The 16,959-nt window shown below is 31.6% G+C and overlaps 1 protein-coding gene and 1 long non-coding RNA gene across 2 annotated transcripts in view; one reads left to right on the top strand and one right to left on the bottom strand.

The window, feature by feature from the left end:
* Positions 1–16,959, top strand: part of LOC133180136 (uncharacterized) — a 69,463-nt gene that overhangs the window by 25,420 nt on the left and 27,084 nt on the right. The window contains exons 23-30 of the mRNA XM_061314711.1: positions 4–129; positions 8,501–8,649; positions 10,924–11,059; positions 13,475–13,633; positions 14,113–14,206; positions 14,367–14,437; positions 15,822–15,956; positions 16,170–16,289. Of these exons, the coding sequence (XP_061170695.1) occupies positions 4–129; positions 8,501–8,649; positions 10,924–11,059; positions 13,475–13,633; positions 14,113–14,206; positions 14,367–14,437; positions 15,822–15,956; positions 16,170–16,289 (990 nt within the window). The remainder of the gene's footprint in view (positions 1–3; positions 130–8,500; positions 8,650–10,923; positions 11,060–13,474; positions 13,634–14,112; positions 14,207–14,366; positions 14,438–15,821; positions 15,957–16,169; positions 16,290–16,959) is intronic.
* Positions 4,956–6,478, bottom strand: LOC133180237 (uncharacterized). Its single transcript, XR_009720293.1, has 3 exons — positions 6,382–6,478; positions 6,212–6,253; positions 4,956–5,101 (listed from the first exon to the last, which is right to left on the bottom strand). It is a non-coding gene; the product is annotated as an uncharacterized LOC133180237 (long non-coding RNA).

The following is a 16,959-nucleotide window of genomic DNA, read 5'->3' on the forward strand; positions in this document are numbered from 1 at the left end:
TAGAATAAATGTGCACAATATTGGCCAAGTACCAATGACAAACTTATTGGCGATGTTCATGTAAAAAATCTAGAAGAAAAATGCCATGCTAATTACACAATAAGGCGATTCAAAGTCAACAAGTATCTGGTAAGACTTGAAAATTATATCATATTTTTTTGTGAATGAGTTTAATCTGGGGTGATTTGAATTACAGTAACTAAAACGACTTAATCTACTTTCATAGTTAAGGAGGAATGCCACACCAAAATTTTATCGAATAGATCTTTAAGACATCCCTTAAAAACTATGGTTTCAGCAATGAAATACCGTTATAAGCTCTTAATTATTTTATAAGATTTTTATTTTGGCATTTTTTCACAGAAATTTAAAAAAAGAATGTTTTATTTGCAAAGAAAATGCTTCAAGATTTAAAATTTGCTGTTAGAGGGTTTTTATCTCGTATTTAAATTTCTTCCAAATTAAACACTACTATATTCCTGAAACATATAATTATCGTTTAATAATGAAATAATTTTGAAAACGGTCGTAATTAGAGATAAAACGCCTGTAATATAGGATCCTCGAGGTAAACATCTCCACTAATTAGATAGGCGTCACGTGATAGTGAAACGTCATAGGTGTCAATGGTCAATTAAAACTCGTAAAGCCTATCGTAAGAAAAATATATTGAATAGATTTTTACGTTAAATAAATAGACTTCACAATATGGCTGGCTGAAATTTTGACATCGGCTATATTCCTTTGGTTATGGACGGTCAACATTTTATGTATGAACGTCTAGCAGAGAGAAATAACCAAGAAAATATTGTTACGATACTTTAATATTATTAATAGATATTGCGTCAGCTGATGTTGTTATTTTTGTTATGTGTGACGTCACTCGTTACCTTTTGTGTGATTTCCGGAAGCCGAGGAACACCAGCACGCGATCGTCTGCGAGACAGGAGATTCAAGAGACTTTAGACATTGGGCACAGGAATGGTGGATGATTTCATACTTTGTAATTCGGCTTGAGCTTGGGCTAACCGTGGAAGTATTGCCGTGAACATAGCGAGCGATGTCCGCGGAGCTGGAGGACTTCCTAACAGCTGAGTAAATTCTGTCCGCGAATTGTTTATTTTGTCAATTTGTGTGTAACTGTAATTGTGTGTGCTTATTTATTATTGATTACATATTTGTTTTACTATTAAAATTTGTTAAAGTTTTAATTCGTTTTGACTGGTGTTGTTGTAAGTGTGTCATCGGGAGCCAAAAATAGATTTGTGTATTCGGCACACGTTACAATATGCCGACAATTGGAGAGGTCACCGAAGACGAAGCCGTGGACTTCTACTGAACAGAGCAAATTACTTAAGTTTAACTTCGTAAATATTTATAAATATGGGAATTTTAAATTCCCCTTCTTCATTATTTCAATTATTTATATATAGATAAATCCTGAATATCTTGTATCTGTTCCAGCAGTGATTATCATATACTCCGTGAGCCATTACGAAGTTCACAATATTAATTCCCACTAGATTCTATGCGACTTTTAAAAATGCGTGTTGGAATTTTTATTTCAAGAAAGGATTCTTTTCCTTAAAACATTTTGTAGAACAGAAAATTCGGGATCGGGCATAAACGATTGTTCTGAATGGAGATAAACGTCGTCGCGTTTGCAGAAAAGACCTCCCTTTCTTCTCTCGACCAAGTCCAGGAAATGTGGAAAAAATCTTCCTAAAACCTTTCTTGTGCACATTTGTGCATCCTAAAGCCACATTTTATACCTTACTAGCTGTTAATTATCCAATTATCACTTAATTATTTTCTAACAGGTTTAATAGATGCAACAAATGAGCCCTTTTGTATATACAATAAGTACTTCGCTTGACCAGGATTGACACCTATGACGTCAGAGCAACGGCGCGTAACATCGGCGATCAAAATATGCATATTGAGAAACTTTGAATCGACGAAACATCAAAAATATTGATTTCCTAGCATAGAAATTTAAAATATGTGTTTTAAATAACATGTGAACTTTGTCATATCAAAAAATTTTGAGACGTGATAAAAACTCTTTTATGAATGCATAAAATGAATGTCTAATTAAATATATATAGAAAGGCGGAATAGACATTTTAATTTTTTAAATAAAAAATTATTCATGAAAATAAAACACATTATTTGTGAATATTTTTTTAAACCTATGGATAAAATCTTCATAAAACTAGTCACAACTAGGGGGAACATATTAGTCAATTATATTTTTAAAACATTGAAATGAAAATGGGAAATTTTAGGGAAATTATTATTTTAATATTTTGACCAATCCCGATCAAAATTAAACTGATTCTGATCAAAATTAACACAAAATAAATAAAATAATAAGTTATTGCCTTTTTTTTTTACGTATTTACCACTAAGAAATCTATTTGATTGTGAAGTTCAATTACTTTTTAACGCGTATTATACCTAAACTAGTATTCTTGAGAAAATGTAATCTATTTCCAATTATTATAAAATTCGGGTTGGGATCAGTTTAATTTCGATCGGGATTTGCAAAATTTCAAAAATTCATTTCTCTAAAATTTCGCAATTTGATCTCAATATCTTTTTAGCTCTACTGGTCAGAGACCAGAAGAGCTTATGCGATAGTAAGGTGTCCGTCGTCCGTCCGTCTGTCTGTCTGTCTGTCTGTCTGTCCGTCTGTCTGTAAACAATTTTTCAAAACGCTACTCCTCCTACAGTTTTGGTCCGATTTCAATATAACTTGGCACACAAGTAGACTACACTAAGATACATAATTTAGTGCATCGGTTTTTGATTTCGATGGACGGTGTTGCCATGGTTACTAAAAATAGAAATTTCTGTGAAATTCCTTTAAAACACTACTCCTGCTACAGTTTTAGTCTGCTTCTAATATAATTAGGCATACAAGAAGACTATACTAAGATACATAATTTATTGCATTGGTTTTTGAATTCGATGAACAGTGTTGCCATGGTTACTTAAAATAGAAATTTCTGTGAAATTCCTTTAAAACGTTACTCCTCCTACAATTTTGGTCTGATTTCAATCTAATTTGGCACACAGTTAGAATACACTACGATACAAAATATGTATTTCTGTTTTTTTTATTTGGGTGAATGGTGTTGTCATTGTTACCGGTACTAAAAATAGAAATTTCCGTGAAATACTTTCAAAACGCTACTACTCCTAGTTTTCATTTGATTTCAATATAACTTGTCACAAAAGTAGACTACATTAAGATACATAATTCTATTTATTGTTGCATGTTGCAATGTTTCAAATCCAAGTGCTACTTTTCTTTTGTTATACAAACAGACCAGTAGAGCTACAGTCTCATCAGAGACTTCTGGTTAAAATATGATTGTCCGACATATTCTTTGTAGCTGCGACTTGTTTTTTTAATATATTATTCATAGGTTTTGAAAATATTCATAAATAATGCGTTTAATATTCATAAAAAATTTTTAGTAAAAGAAAGAAAATGTCTATCTGGTTTTTTATATATATTTTATTATATATTCATATTATGCATTTATTAACAGGAAATTTTTAACTCGAAGGCATCTTATTCTCTTATTCGCAAATAAAACATTTAGTTCATTTTTTTAATAAAAATTTGGGGGAAAAAATCTAATCAAATATTTAGAGCTTATATCGGCCTTTCAGTGCTGAAACCAAAACTTAACAGGAATGTCTTAAAAATCTATTAAATACAATTTTGGTGTGGCTTTCTTTCTTAAAGTAATTTTGAAAAAAGAGATTCTTGCCCAATTCATATATAAGGCTGGCATATGTATCCATCATGGTATAAATGAAATTACCATACCATAACGATTCCACACTATTAAATCCACAGATAACCTCAAAATGGGTCACAGGCTAACTCCTAAGCACATATTTTATTGAGTACATCAACACAGATTACAAAGACAAGCATAAAGTAGATTTGACAATGGGAAAAAGGAAGAATCTGCAATTTATTATCTGTAAACCTATTTACATTAATTTCATAATGCCCTGTAAAATAATTGAATAATGGATCTGTTTTTGAACAAAGTGTATTTGTATTACATTGATAAAACCGGTCACGGTAGTCTAGTGGTAGGGCGATCGCTTCGTGATCAGGAGGCCCGGGTTCGATTCTCGTTCGCCGCGCTGCATCAAACCTAAGACGTAAACATAGGTAGTGACTGTTCCTTAGATTGCCACATAAAGAAAGGGTTGGGTATCAATATAATATAATATAACACATAGCTGGGGGCGAAATAAAAAGGATGTTTATGTGTTTTTTACAAACAAAACTGAGAATCAGTGTATCCAACGTTACCAATAACTATGGAAGCTTTCCCTTGGTGTAAATTTTGATATCTTCAAATTAGAACCCTTATTGAAGAAAGCTCTAATATGAAAACTTTTGAATAAAAAGGTACAAAAGCAAAATATAATTAATATACCGTAAACCAACTATTATTCGCGTTTTCTTTTATTCGCGAATCATCATTTTGAAATCAATTTGTGATAAGTAATTTTCGCGACTGAGAAAATATTCTCTTCAAATACAAAACAAAATAATTGGTTCGCGTCGATTAATATACGCGAGTTATAGTGGGTCGTGAGACTCGCAGATATTTCTTGCACGCGAATAAAAGTTGGTTTACAGTAAATAAACGAGTGGTCTGTAGTGGGTTTTGAACTCTAGAATTAAAAATGCTAATAAAATATTCTCTTAGTTCTAACGCAAATGTAAACAGGACAACAAAAACATCAGAAATAAAAATTAAGAGCGGCTGAAATCCAGTGACTGTGAACTGTTATCCCTTACCCTAATTGTGAACAGTTCAGAATATAACATATGTATTTTTCAGCAAGGCTATAATAAAGCTATTTGACAATGCTGACAAATCTGCTTATATAAATACCGGCGCATGTTTCCGGCGCATGTTTCACATGAATAATTTTGGAAGTAGTGCAAGACATTGATGTTTTAAATGTAAATTCGCTTCCGGGTTTGAAAGAAATTTACATCCTTTTGTCGGGTATGAACATAGAAATAGAACTGTCTTCATACGGTATCTCTTAAACTCTGAAAAGAAAGATTACAAGGCAATATAAAAAAAATAATTTTATTAGATATGAAAGGTAAGTAGATATCAGCAAGTTACCCAATTGTTAATTTTTCAATGAAACCATGTTTGAATTTTGTAAAAGACAAAGAGCATTAAAATAGTAAAATGAAAGCATAATCACATATGTAGGGTAAATATAGGTTAGTTAATACATAATTATGAATGTCACAGTAAAAGAAACGTATTTTTGGCTCAAGTAAGAACAACGCATTAATATTAAGGAAGTTTAAAGTTTATTGACCGTACTCTCTTAAAATTATGGAAAGCAAATTCAACAATAATGTAAAAAAATGAGTTTGATAAAGTCCTGATAAGATGTTATCTTTATCTGTCATTTGCAAAATATGTGATTATCCAAAATATTTCATTTTGGTAAAATAGTAAAATATTTTGTCATAAAACATAAGCAATGGAAGGCCATTACTTTTTGCTAAGTTGAATTTTCAAACAATTTAAAATATTGAATCTTGAATTCAGTATATTTTAAATTATGCAATTTGTAAAAAAAATGTTGTGATGTATTTATTGACAAAATAGCAATATTAATCTAATGAACCTAGATGCTCTTACCCCCTGTATGTGGAATACAAACTTATCTAGGAATAAGAAAGCAACAAAATTTAATTCATCAAAGAACATTTATGTCAAGTATATATGAGTTTTAGAAAGGGCAGTTGCTATTTAATACCTGAAGAAACAAGTGACAAGCAATTGTCTTTTTATATAAATATATATTTTTTATATGAAGCCGAAACCGAAATATATTTCTTCTTCCCATGAATCTTGGTATTCTTTCCCACCAAAAACTTGGGTTGTTTAATATATGAACATCTGCTGTAGACTGGAGAATTTTCGATTTAAAATTACATACAATTCAAAGCGACAATATGTCATTTGTAGAATCAATCGATAATGGCAATCAATTAATTATGTTAATTGTTCTTATTTTACTTTTTAAAATCTGAATGCATCTTATGCTATTTGTCAATTGAAAGAGAAGCCAAGCTTCATAACCTTGGTTAATGTAAGTTCGAATTCTTGCAAGCATAAAGGAAAATTTTACATACCCAAAACTCGTCTTATAAACGTTTTAGGAACAGAGCACAATTCTGAAAAAAAGTAGCGCATCTTCATTCTATTGATTATGAACAAATAGCAGTTGTAGAACCCTACCTATTTATTTCTCCAAAATCCCAGAATCCTTTACGATTATTGTCATTTATAGTTTTGCAAACACCTCATCCCATACTGTCTCAACCTTCATTTTTTTGCCTTGCGTCTTTAATTGCATTTGCTGGACCATAGTTTAGGCCATGCGAAAACCCAATGACAACGAATAAGCACCGGTATATCCTGGCTAAGAATCCTGCGTGCAGACCTCTATTATACCCTCCGATCTAGGGAAGGTGTCATAATACTTCGAATTTCCGTCATATGCGTATTCGCTTATGTTTTGTACTAGAAGTTTATCAATCAAACGTGTTTACGATACAATGATTTAAAAGTCGTATCCTACTCATGATTTATATCAAATACTCTACCCCATCATTAAACTACATGTGTAGCATTAAAGGTCCAGTGTCTTTTTTTTAATTATAAACGTTACTTTGTCAGCTTTCAAAGTTACATTATATAGTATCTAATCAACCAAAACAGTGGATAATTACATTTAAAAATGATGTCGTTGCCGTTTTCCAAATATTTGTTGAGTGAAAATAAAACTTAACGAGAATTAAGTCAAAAAGCTATGTAGAGCGGAGAAGTTTAGACGCTGCAACAAGTGTAGCAAAGATAAAGTATAGGAAAATTAGAATTTTTAAAAATTATTTTCAGCATGATTCTGTCCATTTTAAGTGTCTTAAGAAAATCTCCTTTAATAATTTTTAGGAAAATATTACTTCCAAAATTTACATCATATCCTTTCTATGACGTCATATAGTATTAAGGATTTTGCCGGATCGGATATATATATTTAAAACGTATACATATATTTTCATTACATGTACTGTTAGAGGACTACATTCGGTAATAACCAATATCTGCCCCATACATCAAACTTTAGAAGAAAAATCTAACATTATGTTCAAAATGGGGGCGGGCTTCTGCACATCAGCCAGTACACCAGTATGTTAAATATGACGTCAAGATAGGACGTAAATTAAAAATTTCCATGATTTTGAGAGAAAACTGTATTCTGCGTCCATATTTTGATTGAAATGCTGGGGTAAAAATAAATTTCTCTATAATAGTGGTATGTCACTATTATAGTGAGATTCCGCTTAATTTTTTGCCATATTTACCCTCGATTTTATCAAATAACATGCTGACAATAATTGGGACCCTTACATGTTATGAATCTAATTTAATTTTTTGCCGATGCGTTTAATAATTCGAACACACTTTTTATAACGGAAGTCACATTTTTAATATAGCAACCAATGATTACGGTAGTATTCAAGAAAGACTGAATCTCCATTTCTCTGACACAAAATTCACCAGATTTTAAGAGAAATTAGTACATGTATAAGAGTTAACTTTTCAATATACATTTACATTGTTAGCTTAAGCTTAGTAAATAAAAGAATGTACTGCTGCGCTATCAGAATTTAAAACCTTAAATTCTATATTGACAAAACGTTTCTTTTTTAGTCTTAATATGAGAGTAGACAATCCTTTAAAGAAATTCGAACAGCGTAATGCATTCTCATTCCCGTTCATTTCTTTGTTGTATCATTTAAACATACACTTGAAACTAGGGTCAAAATTTCATACCGTTCCATCGTCGGTATTTTATGATGTATCATTGAGAATTCGGACGTCCGTATTTCCTCATCATTGGATGTGATTTCCTCCACGCTGAAACTACTCGAATTCATAATTCATAAATACATGTAACTAAAATATAGTTAATGATACACTGGTTACTTTGTGTTCCCGGTTCTTTAAACGTGGAGGTATCTATAAAGGAAAAAAAAATAAACACTACATACTCTGGTCCTTCAATTTCCATCTTGATTTAGAATAAAACTACATCTCAATTTTTAAAAGTTAAATGAATACATGTTTCACCAAACAAAAATGTAGCAATCATATTTAACACTTTTTCAACGTTATTGCATTAGTAATTGCAATGTCAATGAAGTATATCAATTATTTATTAATTAATTAATTTCCATGAATCAAATTTACCTTAGCTATCTTCTGATTTACACAGTAACCATAAAACAAAACATATTCTAGTAATTTTTTTCACTAACACGAAACACTCTATGTATATGCAATTTTAATATTATTAAATTTTATTAATTGCATCTTTTAATAAACAGCATATTTAAGTTTTTGTTCTGTGATTATAGGAAAAAACAACTAGGGAGGTCGTGATGTTTCACTACACAAGATGGCCAGACCATGGAGTTCCTGACCCACTAAGTCTTGTTGTGTTCCATCGTCACGTGATGAGACTACCAGCACAAGACTCTGGAACATATATTGTTGTACACTGCAGGTCTGAATTCCTGATCATTACTCTCTCGTTCTCTTTCTCTCAATATGTGTCAGTATTCATAATGGACATTTGTGAGAAGCACTGACTTTTACAGTCGACGGCTTACCTGCCTTAAACCTGCCTTATGTACGGAGGTATGGATTTTACAATAGACAAGAAAGCCTTAAAAGTGGTTATAGGTATGGTGTTAGAGGCACTAACATTTACCAGTATGCAATCAACGTAGAAATGATGGGATTTAGAATTACATAAATGACCTTATTCGTGAGGGAAGGGGTAGTATCTCCTTTTAATCTCATTTTTTGAGCGAATCAAATAAGGAAGACAAAACATTCCGGAATGAAAACTAAGCAAGAGTTGATCAATGTGGGAAGGGAGGGGGTTGAGTGTAGGGTGGTTGCTGTTCCCTTCCTAGACAGCGTAATATGTGTTTTGAAATGGCCCATTATTATCGTTTAATTAACTGTTAAGCTTAATATTTATATCACAAAAAAGCTTCCATATATTGTCCTAACGTAAAAGTAAGCCGTCGATTGTAAAAGTCAGCGCTTCTCGTAAAAGTCCATTAATGCCAATCTAAAGTGTCTATTTAGGTATGTTCAAAAAAATATCTTTTACTATACGCATTTACTGCTCAACATTCCAGTAAAGCATTCAGCAAGAAATAAACAAATTCTGAATAGACCCATAACCCAACTATGTTTTGCTTCTTTGATTTGTTGAACACAATGCACTTGTACTTTGTTTGTTGTTTAACGTCCCTCTTGAGAATTTTTAACTCATATGGAGAAGCCACTACTTGCCGGTGGAGGACTGCAAATTAAGACCTATACACGGCACTCAGATACATTGGGCAGTGAGGGACCTTTTTCGTACCAGCACCTACTACGACAATTCTGCGTCTTCTGTTGATTTTTTTTTTGGGGGGGGGGGGTATTATTTTATTATTAGGTCTTTCCACCTTTATGTGGAAAGACCTATTGGAATTGTTTTGTTTATAAGGTCTTACCACCTTTCTGAGGAAAGACCTATTGAAAGACCTATTGAAATTGTTTTGACTATTACTATTATTATTCTTATTATTTTTTCTTCCGCTGTTTTCTGTTTCGAGGTTTATCGAAAAGATTTTTTGTTCATCGTAAAGGTCATAAAAAGTTATGAACAAATTCGACCCAACGCATATAACCTATGACCCCTTTCGCAGTTATTGCCCCTTTCGCTAGAAACCTTGTTATCACTACTCCTCAGAAACCGTAAACCGTAGAGGTACAAGACCTTCATCAATGTCTTCGACTAACTCAGAACTCAATTCAATCAATTCATTCTGAAAGTATTTGTGGACCCCTTTAATGAGTTATTGCCCCTGAAAGTTTTTGATGATTAGAAATAATCAAAAAAAAATCAAAATGATAAGTTATAAAGACTTGGGACCAAATTACATTCTTCGACCTCTGACCTTGAAGTTTATGTCAAGGTCAAAGGTCAAGGTCATTCAAAGTATAAGAAATTTAGATCTTTTATAGCTCTTTTGTCTTTCAACATATTCTGTATATCTTTGCATCTTTAATATGTGCTGTTAAGATTTCATACTTGTCCCCTTAACTTAAACCCTTTAAAAGATATTGCTCCTTTTGCAAAAAACATTGTTATCGCCACTCCTCCGAAACCGTAAACTGTAGAAACACCAATTCATCACTAATGTCTTCAGGGTCTTCAGACACAATTTCAATCTATCAGTGCGAAAGGATCTGATGACCCCTTTTATGAGTTATCGCCCTTTAACATCTTTGCGCTTACATTTAAACCTTATAACTATAAAAGTAAATCAGAGGATTTTCGATAAACGGCCACCTTTTTCATGGTGAAGCTATGAATGAATAAAATAAGCTTCTTCATATTGGAGAAAACATCTCTTTTATTCAATTTAAAATCATATTGACTGGCTTTACAGGTAATCGACAGTGACAATTAGCCGATTCACTGACCACATACATCTGTGGGGGTATATCGAGATAACTAATACTTTAAAAACGGACGTTTGTCCTAAAAACAGGGCAGGGGGTGACTGTATGCGTCCTCGACATTACATTTATGTGAAGAATTTTACATATCAAGAAAAACGTTTCTGAAAAAAGTCTAGCGAAGAATCAAATGAGATAATTCAAAAATTGACTGTACATGAGCTGCAAAAAGAAATATTTCTTTTAAAGTCCTTTAGCATGATATACATTTTGTGAACTTCAAGTAAGTTTAAATTCCCCTGTAATATTTCAGCGCAGGAATTGGCAGAACCGGAACGTTCATTGCTTTAGACGCCCTCTATCGGGAAGGGGAGAGAAATGGTAAAGTCAATGTACCAATGTATGTCAGGACCATGAGAAAAGACAGAATGAACATGATTCAAGGAGATGTGAGTGTGTTTAGAAGAACTACTTACTCCTGATCTTTCTTTAATATTTATATATTTAATTGTAAGCTTTCCAGATGATATCCATTACAAAATCCAGCGTGTGTTGTCAGTTTACGCTGCATGTGATCAAGTGGTGTGCTCATATTTCTTATCATTTCATGTATTTGATATCAAAATTATTCAGACATATTGCAAGTGTGGATGATGCTTTTGCTAAACATTTTCCTATACACAGTACATGTCAGAGAGCACTACAGAAATGAAATTCTGGGGGAAAAGATTTTTTTTTTTATAACCGAATGCTGTCCCATTGATACAAGATATCAAATGCCATTTGTTATAATTTTAATGGTCCTTCCCATCTATAGCTCGAACCTTTTAAATGGAGCCAATCCGATTTTGAAAGAAATACAATAATACACATTTAAAACGTTTAAATCATATTTTACAATATATATTTTTTCGAACTCTTAACAAAAGAATTTAAGTTAATCTCTGGGAACCTCCACTACAGAAATGTAAATATTGACTGTATATTTCAGATGATGTGTATGAAATGCAGTAAATTAACTCAATTTTAAGTAATGTCTTGAGAAAAAGGAACATTTTTCCTACAGCTATATTTTAATTCTTAAAGACAGGTGGTAAAAACAAACTTTTTCTTTTCAAAAATCAGGATAACAACTACTTAACCATGGTTGTATAAGTAAAATGAATTATTCCAATGTCATAGATTTTTTTTTTCATTTAAGGTTTCAAAATAATGTCTTACAAAGTGAAAAAAGTTGTATAGATTTAGGGTTACTGCAATAAAGTAGAACTTAAAACAACATAGAAAGTTTAAAATTTTCAAATATTTTAGAAATTTAATACTTGCATCATTTACAATCAAAATAAGTCAGAAATTATATACATGTATATCAATCCAGGCATCCATTTTTTGTATCATCTGTATCTAAAGCTGAACACGATTCGTAAAAGGAATGTGTCCGCCATATTCGATGGGTTTCTCGCTATATCTGAGGCCCCCTATATAAAGCAACTGACTTGGTCACTGTTCAGTGTAATCAATCGTCACCGGTGAAGACGTACGTATGCTATACATCACTCGGTAGCGACAAAATGTAACTGTGTACTTCTTCTAATGCAGGAGAGTAAGATACTAAAGAAACAAAGAAACACGAATACACGTAACTGCAATAAAATGTAAGCAAAGATAATGTAAGATAACCAGAACGAACACGTGTCGCCATTCCACGCCGATACCCGTGACAATAAAGCAATCAGATGTAACGATTTCGAAGGGTATATCCCGGTGCTGATATCGTAGCTAGTAGTATAAAATATGGTGTATGCCTATTTACGAGTCGTGTTCAGTTTCAAGCCCTGCGTAATGATTTTGATTCCCTTCAGCCTGCTTTTTAGGGAATGGGGGGGGGGTGTTAGCTTTATTATTCAATGTCAATTTTACTCCATAGGAACGATATATAGTACACAGTATCAAGATGTAAACCCACTGTTTTTTATGGTACTCAAAAGGCATTTAACTTCAGATTGCAAATCATTGACATAATATTTCCGGTATTGAATTACCTGCACGGAGATGTTTATCAAGTCACTTAATACTCTACTTAAAATAATTTCCTTGTGTGTATATTTCCGTTTAAACTCTTCCTTAATTAAAGAAAGAAAACCTTGAAAAGTTTTTGAAACAAAAGAGTGATTGTACTATTCTTTATCGTACAAATAAGGTAGGTTTTGTATTGAACAATTTCGTAACAAATGATATCCATGAGAATACGACACTTATATATTGACACAAACAAAAAATCGACATATCTTCCTTATAATGCCGCTGCATGCATATTCTTATACCTTTAAAAGCAAATTGTAAATAAAGAAAATTTGGAAAGGAAATGAATCTGTATGATTAATCCACTGGTCTGAAGGCAAACTTAATTAAAGTTATTCAACAGGAATAATTTCCCTAATGGCATGACCAATAAGAAATAGATGTAATAATATATTGAATTTGCAATCATTTTCCCATTTTCCTTGTATTTTTCTTACTTCCTAGTCTACTGTATTACAGTGCTTTTTACATTGCAGTTTTCCACACATGATATTCATGTACAACAAAATCATAAGCAAATATTGGCAGGTTTATATGACTATTCATTTTAAGTAAAATAACTTCAGTCAAGTCATGATAAAAAAAGTAGAAAATTAAAACAACCTAAGAGTAGTTCAAGAGATTCTTGTTATTCATTACTTTCAATCTTAAATACGTCAATGTGAACAAAAACAAGTGCATTCGACTGAATGAGAAGATAAAGAGTAATAAATGTTACATTCTGTTTATGCCAAAAGTATAAAATTTGTATGTTTTCACTAAAACCCCACTCTTATTTTTAGGATCAATATAAGGCAGTCTACTTTGCTCTTTGCGAATCATTCAATGGGAAATCAAGATGCTTGACTACAGAGTTATTTTTACGAAAACTGCAAGAACAATCGTGCTATGCCAATTGTGGAGAGGTAGCAACAAAATCCTCCTTGACATCAGAGTTCCAGGTGATATCACGATACATTTCAAAACAAGAGCCAAATTTATTGGGAAAAAAGCCCGATGAAAAATTTAGTAAATAAAAGTATTCGAAAAATAATTGATACCTTTCTTCTTTCTATTCAGAAAATCTGCATTTTTTTTTTTCATATTGTTAGTTATTATAAAAAGTAAAGAAGAATAATTTAAATGCACTGAGATAAGAAATTCAAATATATAAAATAAGCACATTTTATGCATCTTTTTTCATTTTTTTTTAAATCGGATTCATACAGAATTCTCTTCTTTACTCAGCGGCATTTAGTTAAAAAGAAGTTTGATCAGTATTACCTGAATGTTTCAAAAATTAAAGTAACAATCATCGATAAAGTAAATAGCGTCCAACGTATTGCCACAAATATTGTAGCTAATTTGCCATAAAAGTGTTTTTTTTTAATTTTGCCTTCCTTTTAAGTTCACGTTAATAACGTATCTGAAACTTTTGTAGGAGCTACTGTCTCTTCGGAAAGAATACGATCAGAAGGATTACGAAACTGGACGTAACAATAAATCTGCAAACTACACAGACAACGTTTTGCCTCGTATATTTTCATATTCTTTTACCCCGTTTAATCAAATCTTTTCAGAGAATAAATAAACACTTGTTTCATTGATTCCAAATGAATTACACAATCTTTAGCTTTTTTTATCTTTAATTTAACTGGTGAGTGCAGATCTCTTTACACACTCTTTTTTTTCCAGTTGATGAATATCTGTGTCATTTGTCCTATTCAAAGGGAAGGAACACCTACTACAACGCTGTTATACTTCAGGTCTCATTTATTTACAAATCTTTTTATGCTTAATGTCTGATCTTTAAATAAAATATCCGGGAATAATATAAAAGTTCATGGAAATAATTGATAAAAGGTTTTATTAAATGTAGCTGAGCGTGATAAGAATATAGTTATGTCAAACAGAGGAATCTTATCCACATACATTGTAAAGGATGACTGTACTTAACTGAGTTTTGGATCTTTTTTATCTAATTTCACTTTTGTATATTTACTAAAGAATTCTGTCAATTTGGCACAAAATTTAAATGTTGAAATGATTTAAAACTGTGATATAATAAAATAATTTTATTTAAAATTAGAGCAAAAAATTGTAAGAAAATAGGCCTGAAAGTAGACTTGAAAAATATCAATGACATAAAAAAAATATGAGATCACTCTTTTCTATTTCCCTCTGTATTCTGTATGGCACAAGTACACTATTTACAAAGGTTTCAAAACGAAATTATAATATGAGCACACCCATGTAAGTAAAGAATATTTTAAATCAATGCCCGAGAATTTAACGTGTTCGAACATAGTGTCCTAGATGTAGTTAGCATAAAACATGCTACCTTACAAGTCACAGAACGGAATTTAGTATTCACAGAGTTACCTGAGATAAGAAATCACGTGTTGAATTAAAATATTCAACATGTCACAGCCCTTCGCTACAACAGTGAGAGCGAATGTAAGAAGAAGCAGTTTTTGTTTTTTGTTTTTTTTTTTTTTTTTTTTTTTTTTTTTGTTTCTGTTTTGCTTTTAAACAATTAACGCATGTTTTTCTATTATTCTCCGTTTGACCAAACATAAGTACATGTAATGCAAATATACAACTACTGTTAAAATTAGAACAATGCACAACCGTGCGTTGACTATGTATATAGTCAATAAAAAAGTGTGTGTCCTCATTATGGAGAGGAGATTCAAGAAATTGTAATGACCCCCGCCTTTGAAAACAGATTCGCACTTCGTAAATACATACTTTTATTGAATGCAGTTACGTAAAGTTGTAGATGAGATGTTATTGATCATTTCTGCAATTAAAAGAAAAATGCTTGTTTTGGAAGTTTATTTTGACACAAATTTTGCATGTCCTTAAGTGCAATCTTCCTTTGATAATGTTTGCGAACATTGTATCTTTGTTCACGATTGATGTTTTTAAAAATAAAACTGTACATCAAAAACGATAAAAATAATATATAATTGTTATTTCTTTTTTTTTTTTTTTTTTTTGTAAAATCTATCTTGCTATGAATGACTTATAGAATTTATATTATTCATTATTGGAATATAAACTTGATAGTGTTATTTTTAGATTTTTGTATATTTCTAAATGAAAATAAAAAAATTATTACATAAAAAAATTCAATTTGCCTTCTAGTCTTTCACAGAAAACGATAGTCTGATAAGCGCTCAGTACCCACTTCCTGACTACGCTGAAGACTTCCTTAGACTCATCAAGGATTTTGATGTCAGTGTGGTTGTTTTTCTGTGTCCATTGAAGGATTTAAAATCCGTAAGATCCGTTATTATTCAAGAAAAAAAATAAGTTAGAATGATGTGTCTCGATTCAGTTGTACTTTTAATGATTTGATAGATACGAAGACACAACAAATACTAGATGGATATAAATACTTAGTAAAAAGATTGTAGTTACTATATCTTTCACAACATTTAAGTTAATTTTGACTTCTTTATACTACATAATTTCTTTTCTCACATGTTTAAGTCTTCTCTTTGGGTTCCTTCGAAAACTGATCATAAGACTGTTGGATACTTTACACTTAAATTGACTGCTTCAACAAGTTCAGCAAATTTGTCGACAAGACGTATCGATCTTCAGCCAAAGGTAAGGTGTATTTGAAAATTTTATACACACTTTTTTAGCGTATCTCATCCAACCTCCAAGGTGAGTATTCCTGATTGAAGAATTTAGCACTGAATTCTATATTGGCGATAACGTTATACATTTTAAATTTTTCAACAACCCCGGGAATAATTTCAACTACACTTGCCACAAAGCATCCTAAGATAAAGGAGAATCAAGTTGATCAAATGATGAGTTAAACCGTCTTTTCGGGGAAATAATAAAAAAAGAATGGGGGATGGGTTTCATTTCACAACCTCTTCACTAAAAATTGCAAAATGTAGTTGAAAGATTACTTATATAGTGTAGATACAAATGTGTTAAAATTTTAAGCACTTGTAAGAAGAAGTAGTTTAACATCGGTTCATTTAGAGGGAAAAATCTTCTTAAATGGAATGTCAAAATCAAATGAATCATATCAAAGCATTTTCATTTTTATTGCTGATTCAAATTTCTTGAAACTGTGACCCTTTGGAGCTCTTAGTCAAGGCTAGAGTACGGTAGTGCATGGCCAAATTTAAGGATCAAATGTCTTTAAAAATCTTCTCCCCAGGATTAACATGACCAGAACTACTCATATTATTGTCAGCAATCTGGTAGTTTAGAATTCGAAAGATCTAGTCAGGATAACGACCCTTTATCAAGACTGGAA

The sequence above is a fragment of the Saccostrea echinata genome, unplaced genomic scaffold, assembly GCF_033153115.1.
Source record: "Saccostrea echinata isolate AGI-Se365-2 ecotype Australia unplaced genomic scaffold, CSIRO_AGI_Sech_v1 ptg000006l, whole genome shotgun sequence".
NCBI lineage: Eukaryota > Metazoa > Mollusca > Bivalvia > Ostreida > Ostreidae > Saccostrea > Saccostrea echinata.